At 36.5% G+C, this 19,767-nt stretch overlaps 1 protein-coding gene across 1 annotated transcript in view; it reads right to left on the bottom strand.

Moving 5' to 3' along the window:
* Positions 1 to 19,767, bottom strand: part of SMCHD1 (structural maintenance of chromosomes flexible hinge domain containing 1) — a 100,278-nt gene that overhangs the window by 12,485 nt on the left and 68,026 nt on the right. The window contains exons 31-42 of the mRNA XM_076329886.1: positions 18,743 to 18,822; positions 17,051 to 17,208; positions 13,486 to 13,601; positions 12,972 to 13,033; positions 9,736 to 9,823; positions 9,202 to 9,333; positions 7,802 to 7,951; positions 4,270 to 4,396; positions 3,980 to 4,099; positions 2,458 to 2,543; positions 1,277 to 1,399; positions 815 to 1,005 (exon numbers count right to left, since the gene is read on the bottom strand). Of these exons, the coding sequence (XP_076186001.1) occupies positions 815 to 1,005; positions 1,277 to 1,399; positions 2,458 to 2,543; positions 3,980 to 4,099; positions 4,270 to 4,396; positions 7,802 to 7,951; positions 9,202 to 9,333; positions 9,736 to 9,823; positions 12,972 to 13,033; positions 13,486 to 13,601; positions 17,051 to 17,208; positions 18,743 to 18,822 (1,433 nt within the window). The remainder of the gene's footprint in view (positions 1 to 814; positions 1,006 to 1,276; positions 1,400 to 2,457; positions 2,544 to 3,979; positions 4,100 to 4,269; positions 4,397 to 7,801; positions 7,952 to 9,201; positions 9,334 to 9,735; positions 9,824 to 12,971; positions 13,034 to 13,485; positions 13,602 to 17,050; positions 17,209 to 18,742; positions 18,823 to 19,767) is intronic.

Below are 19,767 nucleotides of genomic sequence, written 5' to 3'. Positions count from 1 at the left end.
AGAGTGAGGGAGAAGAGTGAGGGAGAAGAAAAGAAGAGAAAAAAGCAATTTGTCCTTATTTCATTATTGCTTCTGACAATCTAGTCAGAAATCTCAAACTCAATGGAATGCATCTTAACACTTCCACATTAAAGTGCTAAATGATCCCAACATTATCTGGAATGCCAGTTATATTAAAGATGCTTTGGTGAAACACTAATTTGTAATGAGACGTATATCCAACAAATTCATATGACTAATTTTGCGCACAAATTTTAATACACTATTCTATAAAAACTGAGATTTTGGATCTTATAAATACATCTGCACATCAGATCTTTTCTAAAATGCATTCTTTATGATATTAGCAGTCATCTTCATAAGCAAATTATTTTCAGGCACAGAATTATTGTATTTTCCTTTATCTTCCAGGAAACCAAAACAGCAGAATGAATTTCTATTACTATAGATGATTTTACGGAATGTACTCTGGAATTGGATTTTTTAAAAAGTTAGAATTTGATTTGAAGCAGTAGAATTATTAAAAAAAGTTCCTGCTCTAGAAAACATGTAGAAATGAAGAAGAAAAAAAAAAGGCAGATTGTCTTCTCTTTTTAAGAGAAACACCCTATTAAATAAAGAACAACACACAGTTAAAGATATAAAGCTAGGATTTCAGCTAACATTTCAAATGACATTACTGTTGCTACCATTATGAAGCCAGAAATTTTTTAGTTCAAATATTTAATAGGAGTCAAGTTTAGAAAAGAAATTAGACCAAAAAAAAGTTGAAGTATGTAATGCAAATGCAGAAGTTTCATTATTTTTTCTCTACCTGTTCCAATCAGGGAGTGTCTTCTTGTAAATAGAATCAAGGGGTAACACTTGTTGTCGACCTTGAGTTTCATCAAAAATAGAACGAGCCGCTTCAGTAGTCAGTGTGACTACACAGTCCATGTCACTTGCCAAATGCCAAGAGATAACTTTTGCTGCTTCGTTATCCTCAATTTGTGCTAAATGTGCAATCTGTACCACAGAAGTTAGAGCAGTCAAAATAGAAGCCAAGACCACCGCCTCTTTTCATACTAATCACAATCATCCTGCAACACCAATCAGACATTTAATTCCCCTGTTGATGGCTCTGTTAGAAGAGCTGGTCATCTGATGGGTTGAGAACGGTATCTTCTTTTTAATTCTCCTCAAAAACTACCTGCATATTCGGTTGGCTAATTTTTCATCACTACCACTTCCTGGAACCAACAAAACTCATTTGAAGGCTCTCTGAGAGAAAACTCACCTTGCCTAAAATATCCTGGTTGCCTTTTGGATAGTTTGGGAGCGTACAAGTTCGCCTTGGCTGTTTCATTATTCCTTCTTGATCCAATATCTTTTGTTTTATAAGAGAATCCACATACTGAAGCTGAGAATTAAAATTTAAAGTTAGCAAGAACTTGAAGCTTCTAAGCCAAGCTGCAGAAGTAGTTACTTTACCTGTTGTCAATCAAGTTCCTAACAAAAAACATTCAATAATCTGAAACAGACTCTTAATACATAGGGGAATACTGCATATAATCTCAGAGGAGAGCAAAAGGAGGGGCACTGCAATTGTGATTATGAACTTTTTTATTACTACTTTTTTTTTTTAAAGACTTTCAGGGAGCTTTCAAGCTACCAGAGCTTGATTAAAGTCAAAACTGAAGAAAGTTTAAATCAGTAGGAAAAGGCAACCACAAATGTACAAGAAGAAACCCTTTTAGAAGGGGACCATGTCCAGGCCTGAAAAATTTAGCCAGCAGGGGGAACTTGGGTATCATGACTGCAGAATGTGTATAATTTAATTTTACTGATTTATGATTAATGACTTTAACACTTGTTTTTATTTGATCTAAAGATAACTGTTAATTTACATTTCCCCCCCCCCCCCAAATGTTAGTAGTAGTTTCAAAATTTTCTTTAACAAGTTTCTTTAAAATATAATCGGATCTTTATGGGAAATTAGCAATGGGGTACATTGCCCTGAATCTTTCAAACTTACTTCTATGTCAACTTTGGCAGTAACATATGAAATTCACTAACTCTCTGAAAAGAAGTGTTTTCCTTTGGTCTACTTACGCCAGAATACATCCAGTGTATACTGATCAGCCTGCAAAAACCCATTATTAAAACTAGCAGTACCAGTAACACAACTGGTAACCTTAGCAGAAAGGCAAAAACAAGATCACGATATGAAAGAGAAGTTTTTCTTATTTCTCTAGCAGTTTTTTTAAAAGATAGTCACACTAGCAGAACAATCAAAAAATTTTAAGTTTGGCTTTGATCCACAAATTTTCCTCATGGTTTAAATTTTCAGGGTTTCGGTAACAGGTGCTTGTGTATATACCAGTGTGATTCAATAATGTTACATAATGATATCAATTTCATATTAAGATTACATTTATTTTTAAGATGTTATGGAGTTTAGTAAGAAATAAGCCGTACTGTATTTGCCTGTGGTAATTCAATTTGGTGTTTTTTCAGTTCACTCTTCAGGTGAGTTTCTCTTGTTTCAGCTTCTTTAACCTGACCTGAAACCAATAAAATCAACAGCGAGTAAGGAAATGTTAAAAAGCAACAGAACATTTCTTACAACTTTTCAGAATCACGCCACCCACAGCTGATGGTATCTACTTCTCAATTTCAGCACAGAACATCAGGATTTGTCCACAAAGATCTTGTAATTTGTCCAGCTTCTAAGCAATTTCAGCAGCTGCCATCTCCTTCAGCTTCAGAAAGCAATGGGGCTAGTCCTTGCATCAGTCTGAAAATGTAAGCTCTTTTTTGTTTTCATCCTCAATTTTATCTTTCCAAATGGTTCTCCCACAGGCAATTTTATCTTTCCAAATGGTTCTCCCACAGGCAAAATGGCAAGAGGGAAGGGAAGAGTGGTAGCTGGCACTACCCTCTTTTGTCTCCTATATGGGATACCACTTCCTGGACACTATTTCCTCAACTCTCATATCTGAACTGAAGCAATTTTGAAAACAAATGAGTAAACAGGTGAGTTGCTTCCCACTCTCTCTATTCAAACAGGTTTATATTTGGAAATGTTATTTAAGCATAAAGTATAATGTTGTGCTCTAACTTACTCTCTAGAGATGTGCAAAAGTCTGCAAATATGAAGCAAAACTTTTTGCCTTTCACACTGGAATTCACGAATTTGCATCCATAATGGAAACATGCAGTAAGCAAGTAACAGAAACATAGTCCTGTTCTAAAATTACAAGAAACAGTAGCATCTTCTAATTCCAGCATGCTTTATTTACATTTAGTGATTACTTAAAATAAAAATGCAAGATGCATCTATTAAAACAAACCTTCTGATCAACAGACAGGATGATTCAAACAAAAAAATAACGCACAGAAAACGTTTCCTTCATCTCTCTCCCATTCCCATAAACAACCGCCCTCACACTGCTCTGCTGTTTAACAGACTTTATAAAGGATTACATTTGCTGAAGAACAAACAATGAATAGCTAGCTACACAATACTTTTGAATAATGTACGTAGGGTCAAATGTAGGGGGAAAAAGTAACATTTTGAAAATGTAAGACTAACTTTTTGAAAGAGGATTATCTATAGTTCATTCCCTAAAGTAGATTTTAGGCAACTGTTGAATTTCCAGGTGGATGAGGATTCACATATCCATTGCAAAGATGGGAGTGCAAGGCAGTCATGGAAAAAAAAAGAATCGGACCACCAACTTCAATGTTTTATTCCTCCTTTTGACAGTTCTGACATAAGACATTCTACCTCAAATCAAGACCCTTTATAGGTAGGTCCATCCAAATAACTAGATACTTCCCTGCCTATGCAAAGATATATTCCCTTCCGCTCCTCTCTAATTACTGTATCTCATGATTTCAATACCGATTTTTCTTTCCCTCTCTATATTCTCAAAATTATTGAAGGAAAAAAAGTTTAATTCCCAGGGAATTTATTTATGTATTTGATTGAACTTACATTTCATTTCAGTTACAAGCTGATTAGTAGTATCCAACCAATTTCTGTAAACACCTATGGAGTGAGATAATTGGTCTCTCTCCCTTGTAAGTGCTGCCATCTGTTGCTGCTTCTTGAAATCTACAGAAATAAATATATATATTTTTAGAAGAAAATACAGTAACATACTTAGTTGGTTTAAACATCAGCAAAAATCTATTAAGCTATGACACAGTTCTGAAGAAGTATTATGGACCTAAAAATAGTTGGTTCTAAGGAAAAGCAAGCATTTTAGAGTAATTGAAACATACCATTGTAAAACATAAATGACAGACGGTACGGTTCCAAAGGTTTTTTCAAAGCTGGCAGATCTGGCTCAAATACAAGAATATATTCAGTGCTATCTCTTCCAGGACTGTTTTCAGCCAGCACTAGATTCTAATAGAACAAACATATATACATAAGTTTATGTTCACGCCTGAAGTAATACACAAAATAAAATAAACATTCTTCAAATACTAAATCTTAGAAAGTTACCTAACACATGATGTCTATACAATATTACTATAGTTTTAAGCATTGGCTTGGAAAGGCCTTTTATACCTAATAAAAAAAAGCACAATACAAAGATTTAGCAGTAACTATTTTATTATTTAAGAATTAAGATTGTCATTTTACCTGTTTAAAGAGTCTTATTATTTTTGGCTATATATTTAAGAGACATATGCTCAGAAAAAAAATTATCTGCACTGTCCCATAAGCAAGATTTCCTTGGATGTACTTCATTCAGCATGTGAACAAATGCAAACGGAACATTAAAAAGAAAGACCCAATGCATAAACACAGAGAAAGAAAAACAAACTATTCCCAGTGCTGAGTTAAAGTTACTGCTGTTACCATGGAAGCAGACAGCAGGTCCCAAATGAATGAACAATATATATCCAAACACTAACATGAACATCCCATTTCTTATCAATTCCTTATTGAAAAGACAACCTAAATCCTTCGCCTTTCTTTACGAACACAGGAAGTATTACAAAACCATAAAGAAAGGTAAACAGAAATAAAATTAGTATAGGTAAGATCTACATGTGCTGTTACTTTGGGAAAGGTATCATGCATAAAATGAATAATGCTTATAATAAAACTCATACTGTTTCCACCTTTAACATGTAGAAATTGCTACTCAACTGGCCAAATCAAGAGAGAGGTGGTTGCAGCCTAAAAGAAGAGATAGATATATAACCTTCAAAGATAGTCTTCACGGCTTTCAAAAATATTGCAGCTACGTATTTAATCAGAAGTCTGCAGTGGAAATATCTTTTCCTTAGAAAATTGACACTAATAAAAATCTAAACATTTTCCTTCATTAAACAAGTTTAGTATTCCTGAACCTCAGTGTAAGGGTAAACATGTCAGATTATCAGCTCCATTACATTGATGCTAATTGCACATAATTATATTTATAAACAAGATGGAACAATTTCAAGATATTTGAAAAAACACTAGTGTGTCCCTTCCCCATTACTAGTCATATGAAAAGTACATTGCATCACAACCAACAAATCCTTTCCACGAGTTCTGTGAGTTGTCTAAAGTCAGAGAACTCAGTATAAGCTAGACAACTGAAAACTGCCTGACGAGGGGAAGAGAGATGGGATTCACTGAAATGGAATTACTCCCAATAGAAGACTGGGGAATGCAATTGACTGTCAAAAGCAGTAGGATCTCATCAGATCACCGTAATGAGAAAGCAGAAGAACGCAAACCCCACCCACTGAACAAATCAGGAATATATAAGTAGAAAGAAAAAGCATCTGCTCACAAAAAAAAATTCCCAAACAAGCCAAACAAAAAAAAAAAAACCCAAACATGCCCCCTCCCCCTCCCCCATTACATAGGTTGTTAGCTTAGTCACTGAAGCAAGACTGGAGTATTTAGGTCACAATGGCTCAACAGCAGGTTACTAGTACACGGAGATAAAAAAAAATTGTTATTTCTGCGTCGGTGAGGAGTCTGAGAAATTATCCAGTAATTTTATCTGAACTGTCAGAGTCCACTCTATGGGGTTATTATTCCCCTTAACAGTATGAAGTTTTAAACTTCTGTTGAAATTTCTACCACAGGTGTAAATGCCAGGTTTGTGGAGAAAAGTGCTACTCTATTAGACCAGTGGTTATAGCTGACCCCTTACCTATACTTTTGTACTTTTTCCCACCCCACCTGCCCGAGAAAAACGTGTTCACAAACCACTTAATTTATTACTCCTGAAACATGGTTGGAGAAGACGAGAAACTCAGAGTGCACCATAGATCAATTAGTTTATTAATTTTATCTGATACTTCTATTCAGTCCATGCATTTTATTTTTCTAGCTTTTCATACAGATTTTGTCACTCTTCCTTATGGATCAGAGTAGACCAGAGTTTGACAGATTATTCAGTGAAAAGTGTTTGCCCATGTTAACTGGATGTTTCTGTCCTTGACTGTTATTGATAGAATTATTTATGCTGTGTCATTAAGTTTCATCTATGTAGTTCCATAAAAGCAGCTGATGTACTGAATAAAATATATTATGAAGAAGTTTGTATGTAGGATCTGTAGATTTTGGTGATTCTACTGGGATTTTATTGTGGTGATTTCCAAGATGTACCTGGGAGATTTTGTATTTGTTGCTAAGGCAGTGGTGCCTCCACCTGGCACACACTGATGCTCATCTGCTGGGAAGCTGCTTCCAATGAACGAATTAGAAGAGGCGGCTGAGAAAATGTCTTTAAAAAGTTGGATCCTCCTTCAGTACACCTTCTAACTGTTTGAAGATTTCCATAGATTTCAGGCTAGCAAAACATGTGACAACCAGAGGAACCAAATGAAGTAGGCGTATACTTTTGCTCTGCAATTCTTATACGATGCTTCAGCAACTTTAAAAAAAAAAAGCTATATATACCTATTTCACCACGTGAATAGTCCTATTGACTGCAGGCTTTTAGAGAGATAGTGTGATCATTCCACTCAGAACAAATGTGCGGCTCTATACTCAGCTGGGTTTTTTTGGTGTGTTTTTAACAGTTTCTGGTTTTGTGCATGTGCATGTTGTAACTTGTCTTTTACATTATACTTTGTAACAATGGTTACAAATAGAATTCATAGGTTTTAAAAATTCAGTCTGTATTTGTTGAAGAAAAAGTGACTGCGATGATGTGACTACAATATGCAGTACTTTCAGAGGTATACATGATGCTACAGCCAGAGATTCAAACTGAAATAAGGCAAGCATTTTTAACAGTCAAGGGCACTAATGACTGAAATAAAGTGTAAAAAGAAGTGGTAGTTTTATCTTTAATTCTTCAAATGAGGATAGAATGCCTTTCTGCAAAGTATATATGAGCCCAGTTAGCTTGACAAAATGTAAAGAGAACCTGGTAAAATTTAATTACATATATATGAAGAGGTCAGACTAAATGATCTTAAGATATTACAGCCAGATAGTATGATAAATAAAAATGTAAAATACTGCTAATATTAATCGTTTAACTACAAATCGGTGAAGTGTTATTTACATGTGAAATTCAAATGAGGAAAAGACTTATCCTGGATCCCCCTGTATGTCCCAGTCCCTAACTGAGTTTTTGAATGTACTTGTGAACTTCCCTCTTGGCAAGGATAACCAGTTTCAAAACTGAGAAGAAACAATTTATCTACTTACCAGTAAGGGAAGATTACAATATATGCTAACCCTCCACAAACCACAATGAGGTATAAGATCAACTTTGAAACTGTAGGAAAATAGGCCTCATTAGATCCATTGCTGATGGAGCTAACTGTGTGTTTCAGTCACACTTACAATTTCAGCTGATCCTCTGTCAAATGGAAACTCAATTGTACTGACTTTCCCCTGAAACTGTGGGATCTCTATATCATCTTCATTGGGGCTCTTAATTTTTGCTATTATTCTGCCAACTAGATCAATTCCAGTGTGGTTGTTGTATTCATCCTGTAAGTAAAAAAGACAAAAAAGTTAGTTTGGAACATGAACTAAGTAATCCATTTATATACTGCATTGTGTTTACATGGCAAGGTGCTGGCAGTGGGGGGGCTGCAGGGCGGCCTCTGTGAGGAGAGGCCAGGGCTGCCCCATGCTAGACACAGCCGATGCCAGCCAGCTCCAACAAACCCACCCCAGGGCACAGCCGAGCCCCTCAGCCAAACTGGTGGTTCCTCTGGGAAAATATATTTAAGAAAGGGCAAAAATGCACAGGCAGAGGAGAAGGGAGGGAAAAAAAAAAAAAGAGAAACAGCAGAGGGAACACCAAGGTGAGAGAAGGAGGGTGGGGGAGGTGCTCCAGGCACCAGAGCAGAGAGTCCCTTGCAGCCCATGGGGAGACCATGGTGGGGCAGGTATTTCCCCGCAGCCCATGAAGGACCATGGTGGAACAGATATCCACATGGCAGCGCGTGGAGGACCCCACGCCGCAGCAGGTGGATATTTCCTGAAGGACTGCAGCCTGTGGAGAGGGCTCATGCTGGAGTAGTTCATGAAGGACTGCAGCCCATGGAGGGACCCACACTAGAGCAGGGAAACTGTGAGGAGGAAGGAGCAGCAGAGAGGAGCTGTTAAGGACTGACTGGGACCTCCATTCCCCATCCCCCTGCGCTGCCTGGGGAAGGGTAGAGAAGTCTGGAGCAAAGCTGAGCCTGGGAAAGGGTGGGGCTGAAGGTGTTGCTTTACTTTTTTTGTCTTTGTTTCTCAGTACTCAAATCTATTTTAATTGGCGATAAGTTAAATTAATTTTCCACAAGTCAAGTCTGTTTTGCCCATGGCAGTAACTGGTAAGTGATCTCCCTGTATCGCTGTGAACGTTCAAAGTTCAGGAAACCATACTTTTTGTAATACAAGATTTCTAAGAGAAACTGTCTCCTGGAAGAAAAATCACGAAGAGAAACATCTGCTGTATATGTAAGTGTTTTCCCACTAGAATCTATTCTTGAAACATTTTTTTGCTGTGCCAACAAGAAACAGGTTTCAATTGAGATGCCTGACAGCAAGGACTGCATGTTTTAGTTTTGGTCATCTGTATGTAAATAAAACAAGATGCACCTGTCATATACTGGAAATCACCGATTTACATCTTTTTTTGTGAAGTTAATCTGCAAAGAGATAGCAGCAGTGCCTTACAGGAAAATTCAACATATTTTTAGCAGTCATATTTCCCTAATTATGATTTTGTATTAAAGTATAGTTACCATTACATGGAGGTATAAATCCTTGACCAGTGTACGGCTAGTAAGAGTTCGAACATTGGAAACTGCTGGAGTAGCTGGTAAAGAATCAGGTAACAAGCGTACAGGTTCATTAGGTACAACGTCAGCTATAATCTAGCAAAAAAAGAAGGAAGAATAAAATAAACTAAAATAAAATAGACTGATGCAATTCACCTGCACCCATGGGTTGCTCAAAAAATACTGAAACAAATGCACATGAAATTTACTGACAACCTTGAAATAAATTAGCATGACCATAAAACAGTTCTACTAGGTTGCAAATTATGCAGCTCTGTTATTCCACAAAATTTCTGCTTAGTTATAAAAACCAATGAAAACATATTTTGATTATCAACAGTTTGAAATCAGTAACTATCAAAACTAAAAATACATTTTTTTGCAAAGCTTGCACATGAAAGTATTTACATTCCGAATCTACAAAGTATCATAGTACTTCTCCCAGATGATTCTGTAATACATGTTCTTGGTTACATATAATTAATTATAGATTCAAACCTGTTCACTGCTGAGCATATTTGTCATATCCATTGCAAAGGTAAACTGGATACAGTAAATGCCCACTCTCTCTGGAACCACTTTATCCCTAAATAAACCAAAAACAAAACCAAGCAAAAGCAAGTCAATATTGAAGTGACAAGTATTTAAGTATGCAAGCAAGCAAGCAATTCAAATTCTGAGTAGTACTCCAAACTAGTTAGAGAGTCCTGTTCAGGCATGACGTATTTTAGTACTCCTCCGTAATACTCCTCCTTCAGCAGGAACGCCATGAAAGTTTCTCAAGAACTAGAATAAGGCTTTTGGAAGCTTATTCCTTGGATAAGGAAAGTCTCCTCCAAGAGTTTGTCTCTACTAGCTGACAGGAAGTTTGTCGTGGCCCTATTATTCAGAAATCTGTAAGTCTACCTCATTCCACTTTCCATTCATTGAATTTTCATAAGCTACTGAAACAGAGCATAGAGATGTTTAGATCTGCAACAACAACAAATGCTCTCCAAGTTTAATCATTTGGTTTGAATTTACATAAAATCTGAGTAGCTAATTCCTTCTCTTACTCAGAAAGTGTACAAAGTTGGGTAACTTGGACCAGTGGCCAAGGTTGAGTATAGCGAGAGAGAAAAGCGTTGTAACTCTACCTTACAGCGTTCCAGAGTGCAGACTATGGGCAAAGAACCCCTAACATCAAAATATGAAGGGAAGACAGACGTGTCCACTTCTGCTGCTATAAACAGAACTTCACCTAGCAAAGAAGGCCACACAGCATCCAGAAGACTGCTGCAGTGTTTAACAACGGATAGCAGTGACTTACGAATGCTTAGAAACTTTTGAGGAGATGCAAACAGTCTCTAACCAAGATTCAGACACTTCTCTGAGAGGATGGCTTGTGGCACTCTTGAATTGGTTAATGAGATTTTTGTTTTCAACATACAGCATTTTATCTGTCTTGTCAATAACATTAAGCAATTTCTTTCCTCTTATTTTGTTTAGGAAGGAGTAAGATGCAAGATTTCCTGGAATGCTTAACTTGTAAAAAAAATCCCCAAGCTTTACCTATTTCTAGAATGGGCCATGATTTTTCCTTTTTGTATTTCATATACAGTAGGAAAAATTCTACCTTCTTTTCTGCATTTTATCTAGGTTAAGATGTAAAGTAGCATCTGCCTTGTCAGGATGCATTAAAAGACTGAGTTGTAAATAATCTGCTAGGATCTCATGGCTGAACACCATCTAACCAGACATATGCTTTAGAAAAAGAAGAAATTGCACAATTGTTATGAAAGTTGTAAGACTGCGCAATAGCATCCATGTTACTGATTGGCGTTAAATAGATGAAAACCATCTGTGACTGTGCCAAGGACAGGAAAACTTGAGAGAAACCAGGTGGTAGACAGTGATGCCACAGACACTGGCAGCAATGAGTAATATGTACTTTCCTACAAGGGCTGCTAATGGGTAGTCTCCACCTACTGTCTGTTCTTTCAAATTTTTCAATAAGGTTGGGAGTTTTAATTCTGGACATCTGTGGACAACTAGTAAACTACAGGTACTAATGTTAAGATTTTCATAATTCCGTATTCAACTCTATATAGGTTAGTTTATATCACACTGGCCACGGTAGTACTTTTCACAGGAGAACATTTATTAGCATGACTGCACATTGGCACATTCATTCTAGTTTTCCTTTTCTGGAGGTACAAATACATGATGCAGAGTGCCTTGTTTTGATAATGTTTTAGGGAGTTCTTATGTTTTAACTACACCTATAATCAGGAATTTCTCAGAATGACCAAGGTCACAGAAATGCACCTCATACTTGGTGCAAGTCTGCAGTGATCCTTGGTTTCTGGAGAAGTTAATTCCATAACCTTGGACTAGCCACACAGAAAGCTCTGCTCTGTTAAAAGCAAAACTGCACCCTTATTTGGGAGTCTCCTTGTGCTATAGTTGCCAAACTCAGCCTTAGCAGGCTTTGGAACCTTGAGTGCCTTCAAGGTAAAGACAGATCTCAGTCATGATACAAAAAGCCAGGCTTAAATAGCTTTTTGAATTAGTTGTAATCTCTTAAATGAAAAAGCCTTCATATACAAATACATTACATTGCTGTACACCATCTGAGAAGTTAAAAGACTGAATAAACAAAGGTCTCATCAACTGCCTTCCCAGATGGGATAGTTTCTTGGCTGGATATGACATAGGGAATTACAGATGGGGTACATTTGCATTGCATATCAAGCTGGGTCAGAACCCTGGATTTGAGCAACAGCTAATTTGCTCCCCAGGAAAAAACGTGTTGAAGACTTAATGCTACATCAAGGTCTTGAAAGCACATAGATTCGCAAGGATTACAAATTGGATGCCTGGCTTCCTGAACTCTATTATGTGCCCTGAAAGGGAGGAGAGCCACAGCTGAGAGGCAAGTTAGGAAACTTCCTATCACCTGTTAAAGTGCTGCCACTCAGATGCTCCTGGAATCCTGACATAGCTGAGCTGCAGCACCCTCTGTTCCTCTGATGCAGGAACCAGGATCAGCTGTGCAACAGTGGTATCTGCTGCATTAAGGTGATCCTAAAGTCTGCTTTCTAAAAGCAGAAGGAAAGTCTGCCCCTAGCAGGCAAGAGCTAGAATCAACAGCCAGTACCACAACTATTTAACTGACCCCATAGCATGCCTGCCAGGAATAGATGTAGAAAGAATGTGGCAGTCAGGCACCAGCTTATGATGGACTCTAGTTCTGCTGCCTGTCATCTAAGACACCATCTCTGAATAAGTAACCCAAGGAAAGACCACTAAACTGACAGGGCCAAGGTCATGGTTCAGAATTAACACACAGATACAGAAGGTATTAAATCACAGTTAAGTCCACTTTGTCCAGCCTGCAATTCTACAGCAGTTGAATGTAACATTGGAAAGAATTAAGGAATGTTACTAGACAAATGACAAGCAGATGATGTAGTCCCTTTATTGCTAGCTTTTCTCATCATGTATTCTAATATATTATCTTAGACTCCTTTCTTCTACTCTCAGATTAAACAAATGTCAAATCTATCCAGGGAAGAATTCAATCCTCATGTTCATTGCATCTTGCTAATATCTTTTACCATTTCATAGCACTGTATCATACTAATTCTATCACAGATTGTTATTATCAAAACCTAAAACTCTTGTTTCTATTTCAAACTACTAATGCAACTTACTGTACAAAATACATAATTATAAAATAAATGCTGCTATACCTGAAGTAAAAGAAGCCATCTTCCTTATCATCCTTCACTTTACTACAGCTAAATGTTGTAACCTGAAAAGATGCAAAAAATTTAATGCAATATACTGAAAGTTAAAGTACCTTACTTGTAATATGCTATCAAGTCTTAATGATTTGCAGTACTGATAGCATACAGAAATTCAACGAGATCACCTATAATTTAGAAGCTAGCTTCATATTCTTAATTCTTGGAGTCTTTTCTTGGCAAAATTCAGGGTGGCAACTTTTAATAGTCTCCCTGCTATTAGTTAGGTTCTGCAGAGTAGCATTTTTGTCCTTACTATAGTCTTGACATTTGAACAGTCTGACAACTTGTAACAGGACAGATATTGATAAACAAATATGATTGATATATAATACTTGTTATTTAAAATCTAGAACAGGATATTGATCCAAGTTAAATGAAGGAAAGTTTCTACTGCAAATATGTTTGTCCTATGCTGGCATTTTGATATCCATTTTGAAAATGCATTTGGGTGACTTACATCAATTGCTGGCCTAGTTCCGCTGCTCTGTGCTTCCCACATTTTCATAGAAATCCGTGCTGGATTAATATTTTTAATAATGTTGTCATCTTCAGAAAGAACACTAATCACAAAATCTGTAGAATGAAAGACAACATTTTTTCAAGATCATTTTTATTGATTAATTAAGATTCTTCTTGAATTAAGAAGATCAAACTCCATGAATTTCTGTGTCTCCCTCATACCTAGAGGAAAACCACAGAAAACCCACATTCCAAACAGAACCCAAACAACAAAAAAATTAAAAACAGATATGAAAAACCTTCTCTCCCTAGCCCTGTAATTAGACCAGGTAACAATCCTTAGAAAAAACTCCCACCTACTTTATCCAAAGACTGCTTAAAAAACCCCCTCAAATTTCAAGTCTGCCTTTCCCAGATTATCATTCTTATCAAAATAGCAAGCCAGGCGGCTTCTTGCTCTCAGGAAAGAACAATCATTAGCTATTTAAGTAGCTGATTCCTTCCTTTAAGGACAGGAAATCCAGATCTCCCTCTTCTTGCACAAGTGCTTTAGCCGTTGAACTACTGGATAGAAAGGCGCAGTAGTTGGAAAGAGGCTGTACCAACACCACTACCCTTTTCCCCATCTATTAGCCACACTGTAATAAAAAGGAGGACTCGGGCTATGAATCTGAAGCTGAGTTTGGCTACTTCTTACAGACTAATATCACATACTTAAATCTGTTAGAAGTAGGATATAGGGACACGTTTCACTCCTCCATTTACTGTTGACTGGTCCTGCAGTCAAAATACTTGCCATTTTATATCCCGATCTGAAAAATGTTTAGCTTTTCCTATATATTCCACAGAAAGTTTAGTGGTCTGAAGGAAATGGAATCCAAACTAGAATAAAGCTACCCTTCTTCTAGTTGAAAATGTGAACTAAGCACTTTGACACTATGGTTACAGGTGGATTTCAAGCATGTAATTGAAGCTGCACTGCTCACGTAGAACTGAATTTTGCACTTTAAGGAAGGACTGTGCTTTGATGTGTATGAAAAATTCAGGCATGACTTCCTCCAAGATTACAGTGCCTGCCCTAAGGTGTACCCGAGTTCACCAGTAAATCCAATAATTAGGGTGTTAATTAAATACAAGGCTGTTAATAAAGAATTTAATATCTAATTTTATATAAAAATGTAATGTCATATATACTATGCTATCTCCTGAGGAAGCTGTTTAATTCTCTTCCTCCCTCAAAACCTGGTTGACCTATACTACGCACTACATTGGAAAAAGGTCTGTTTGGTAGGGGGGCTGGAACTAGATGATCTTTAAAGGTCCCTTCCAACCCAAACCACTGTGTGGTTCTAAGGTTCTATAGTATGCTTCCTCTAGGCAAAACTAAAATACCTCGTGAATTTAGTCAAGTTCTTAACACTGTATGAAATATTTTAAAGAACAAAAACCTCTTTCCATAAAAATGCTGGCTCTTCAAATTATGACAGTATAATTATTATCTTTGAATGTGAACCTTCATTGGTCAAGAAACAAGCCCCCACACCACAGACCTCATATTTGTGGGAGGTATTCTGCTTCTCAACTCCTAGAACTACAAATAAATCCTTTTTATTCTAAATTTTGAATAGATGTTGCAGGTATTTCATACAGCTTTGGGATACAACAAATGGATTTGTATGAAGCAGATTTTCTGATTTTTTTTGTCACCTTTAAGAGATGTTTATCTGGGAATCTAGAAGTATTTACAAAGGAGCACAGAGAACAGGTGGGGAAAATTCAGATGCTTGTGCTGAAATCACACTGTGAAACAGCAACGGAACTGAAAACGCTCCTTAGATAGAAATGTTTTTTGGTTTTAAGACCACTTAAAGGCAAAGGAAAGACGGAAGTATAGGAAGGACAGTGTCCTGTAACAGCTTACTTTGAGAGCCTTTGCTTAAGGAACTTGCCAGAAGCTCTCTAAGAAGCCAAGTACTCTATATCAGCAGGGTCACTCACATTCACACAGTTGTCAACTCCTTCAAACACATTTGCAAAGCACCACTTCCCTGTACAAAAGTCATGTAGTTCCCAACCTGTTCCCATTTCTACATTTATCTATGTACCGACTTAATTATATTCTTCATATTCCTTCTAACAACTGCCCAGTATGGAAAACACATCTTCTGATCAAAGGTTTCCCTGACCTCTCCTGAAACTTTTTGAAAACTGCATCAGATTTGCCACCTTAATTTTTTCCTTTCAAATAGAGGCCAAATTAAATAGGATTAGCATATCAGAGTTAGTAACTTAGCAATTTCATGCCTAAATTAATTTATAATTAAGTGAATACCATTCAGTATAGGAAATCTGTTAGTATTTACTTCATCAAATAGGTCTAAAAGTCATCTACTGAAGATTCAAATGTGATTTTTTTTTTTTTTTTTTAAAGAAAACCAAGGATGGGATCAAATGGGAAGAAAAAATTGGTTTGGAAACTACCTTACTCTCCTTTCAGAAATACCACTGACAAAATAAAGCAGGCTTCCCAAGTCTCAAATGTTTTTTGTTTTTTAATTTCAATAAATTGTTACTGAAATCTTTTTTTGCCTTCCTTAATATGGTATTATATTTAAAGTGACAGAATGGACTTGCTTTCTGTTTAACTTACTTAGACAGGACTTCAGCTTTCTGAAGAGTATCTTTGTACCATGGTTTCATAGTGCAAATTGTGTTATTGCAAATTAAAGAGGAGAATTTTCTGGAAGAAGGGCTAGTAAATTTGTATACTTCACTGCTAAATTCAAGAACCGTATCTCCCATGGTTATTGTAAAGACGACTTTTATTTCCTGAATTAATGGAATTAGTTAGTACAGGTCCCTTATTCATGCCAAAGTTTCCTTATAGGAAAAAGCAGAGGTTTCAAATTCTGTTTTGCTTTTAGCAAAAGATGTTTCCTCATGGTCATAACTTGCTCTCCTTTATCTGTTTTCCTTATTGTGAATGCTACTGGGATATAAAACATGAGACAGGTTTTTTTTCTTTTATGACTCAGCAGCCTTAGAGAGCAAAGATCACCCTTTTCTGAGAGAATACAGCAAAGGAGAAGAATATTTTGTACTGTCCCTGGCATGCTTCTGATCACTTTTTGGTTCCTCTCAGCTCACAGTTGGCGTATAATTTCATAGCTACCTCCTCTGTTACTATTCCACAGAAAATGAGATGAGGGAAAACATGCATGAACTAGCTCAGATCATCTTTTGGGAAGATCAAAAACTGAAATATGGTATTTCACTAAGGACAGAGAAGAGATTCTGTAGTTTTACCATTTATAGACAGATAAAGCCAGTAATTTGGAACAAATAAATTAGAGGTCTTTTGAAATGCTTTCCAAAGATGATGTACATATCTTTCCTCTCCAGGTGTTACAGAGGCATCTCAGATACGGCTGTTACAAAGAACTGAGACAAAACAGACCAAAAAAAGAGTAAGAAAATACACCAGAAGAATCATCAAAATAGTTTTTCATAGGTTTACAAAGACCTTGAGTGATTGGTTTCCACCAAAGAATCCTTATACTTACCAGGGAAGGTACCTCCTGCTGGAAAAGAAGTATTTTTGTCATATTTAACATTCAAGCGGACAGGTTTCTCAGGATCAGGCAGGACATTTAATATGATTTTAGGACAATCTAATGTGGTCTTGTTGTATGAGGCTTTAAGCTGTAAAGTGTGCTCTCCCCTGAAATATACAGAAATCACAAAAACTGTTATAAAATATCTCTTCTGAAAAGACAATTTTCAACAGACTTCAAGTCTGAATCATGTACATGAAAGCATGATGAAAAAAATCTAAAAGCTGTCGGTAGTAAAGGGAAGAAAAAAATGGAAGCGTTAATGCAAAGTTAGACAAGTAAAATCATAAGTTTAAGATATTCTTAAGATATTAGCTTATTAAATTTAATTTTGCTTTAATATTCATTAGCTTGATCATGTTTCATTGCCTGTCTGTAAGACACGAGCAACTACAGCTTTAAGTTGCAGAAGACAGTAAGGTGGAAAGCAAGCACAGCTAAGTAAAATGCTGTCTAAGGAGCATTCTGCTTTGACAGTTTCCAGAGAGTGAATCTGCGTACGACTCACACCTAGCAAAGTGCATTGCAAGTACAGAATGACTTCATTGCTATAGAATAACTAATTTTTTTTACAGTATTAAAAACTTGAAACCTAAGTTTTTAAACAAAAATGGGAATATGATATTCAACCGCATAGAGGCTGTGCTCCCCAGCCAGTTTTGATTATGCTATAAAACGTAGGATGTTACCACTGAGCACACCTGTTTCTAACCTACAGTAAAATATTGATAACTAATACTCATCATCCTTCTATCAAGATGCAGGCATTATAGATACACTGAGCACCATCAATAGCATTTAAAATAGATTTTCTTCCAAATGCAAAATAATGTTATGGGTCAAATCCTGCAGATATGAATGCAAAAATATTAACTGCCATGAAACACTTCAGAAGTTTAAGAACAAGCACTTATTGCTAGCTTCTAAGCTACCTAATGCCAACCTAAGTCTTGCAAGAAAAGGTCAGGGATACAGGGAGTGGGTAGCAGAACTGTGAACATGAGGAGGATATAGAAGTAATGAATTTGAAAAGTCAGATGGGACATGTGAGTGTAAGGGGAGCCAGGGTGACTGACATGAAGAAGCAGGTGCCACAGGACACACATCTGCAGGAAATGAGGCTTCATCAGTTCTACTGCAAATAAGAATAAATAAATATATATGTATTTAAAATTCTTTTGGACACTTTACCTAATACTTTAAAACAATGGCTAGCACCCAGAGGAAGTGGGGTTTCACTACTCCTAAAATGTGTTCCTACTTTGAAAGCAGTGTCTGGATCTGGTCACCCAAAGCCTGTACATTTCAAACATTTTAACTGGTTTATGACACCATCTGCACTAGGTATGGGCTGAGAATTATAAGCTGTGTTTTACCATAACCAGAAAAAACAGGATTCAGAAAATTAGAGCAGCAGCTTCTCAGAAAACCAAAAGAAGCAGCTATTGAATTTAATTTAGTTAAGCACTTCATTTCTTAAAGCTCACTATCTGGCCTTCCACCGGCATATAAATAATAAATGTTTGACCTTAGCTCTAGATTAATTCTTGGCAAGTACTCTGTGAAATGCGCAGCTTAAATACATCTAGCAAGCGACATTTCAGAATTCAAAATTTTTTCCATATAGTTTTCACTACTTACCTAGGTGCATGAATACTAATAACTCCCAGGTTAGCCCTACCATTTTCATCTGTTTTATGTTGCTGGTTTGAAGGAACAATCTGTCAAAAAAAATATTTTTTATTCTTTCAATGACACAGAAGGAGTATCAAGTCTTAGAATAAAATGTATATCTCATTTGCCTGCATACTGTCTTTCCATTTGAGCAATAGCTTCTTTGTATTTTTGCACTCTTAATTAGAGAAAGATACACTGTTATGAATACAATATTAAGAGGTTTCAAAATTTTCTCTGCCAGTTTTTGAAGACAATCACTTTATCTGAACTAGGATATTTTTGTTCATGAATATGTTCAAATATTTTGTTAGTGTTATTTCTTTAATTGCTGCTGATGCTATCATGTCATCCATAGCACACGTTCATCTATTTTCAGATTCTAAAACCTTCTACAGTGTTTCTCCAGTCTGCACAGAGATTCCTGGGTAGCAAAAATTAAAGAATTATACAACTGGAGTAAAAACAACTAAAACATCTGTGTCTCTCTTCCCCTTCCCCCATTCTAGTCCCACTGCCAGAAATGTAAGACTGCTAGACAACCTAAAGAAAAGTGTTATGACAAGTGATGAAGTGCACTACCTTAATTATCAAAACTTAATGACAAACAAGAAGGCATTTAATCAAACACTAATAATGACAGATAACTTCTTGTCAGGGTTGTTTTAGGATAACACCACAAACGCCTTATACATCTCCTATTTACCTAGCACATTAATTAGGTCTGATCCTAAGTCCTTTGAAGTCAATATAAATTCTACTATTAACTCAAAGGATTTCTCGCTGAATCCCATTGTTAGAAAATAACTCCCCTTTAACTCACTGGTGTTCTTCAAGGGGTGTTTTCTATGTGCACCCTGTCTTTGCCGCACTTAACTTCCCTGGCAATGAAAGTGAAATCTTACGATTGGCAGTACCGTTAAGTCATACTTGCCTTTATACAGTAAATGGCAGAGACGCTATCACTTCACTTTCCTCACCAACCACAACTT

This window comes from Aptenodytes patagonicus, chromosome 2 (assembly GCF_965638725.1).
Source record: "Aptenodytes patagonicus chromosome 2, bAptPat1.pri.cur, whole genome shotgun sequence".
Classification (NCBI taxonomy): domain Eukaryota; kingdom Metazoa; phylum Chordata; class Aves; order Sphenisciformes; family Spheniscidae; genus Aptenodytes; species Aptenodytes patagonicus.
The sequence above is the reverse complement of the archived record's forward strand: the minus strand, read 5'-3'. Positions and strand labels throughout refer to the sequence as shown.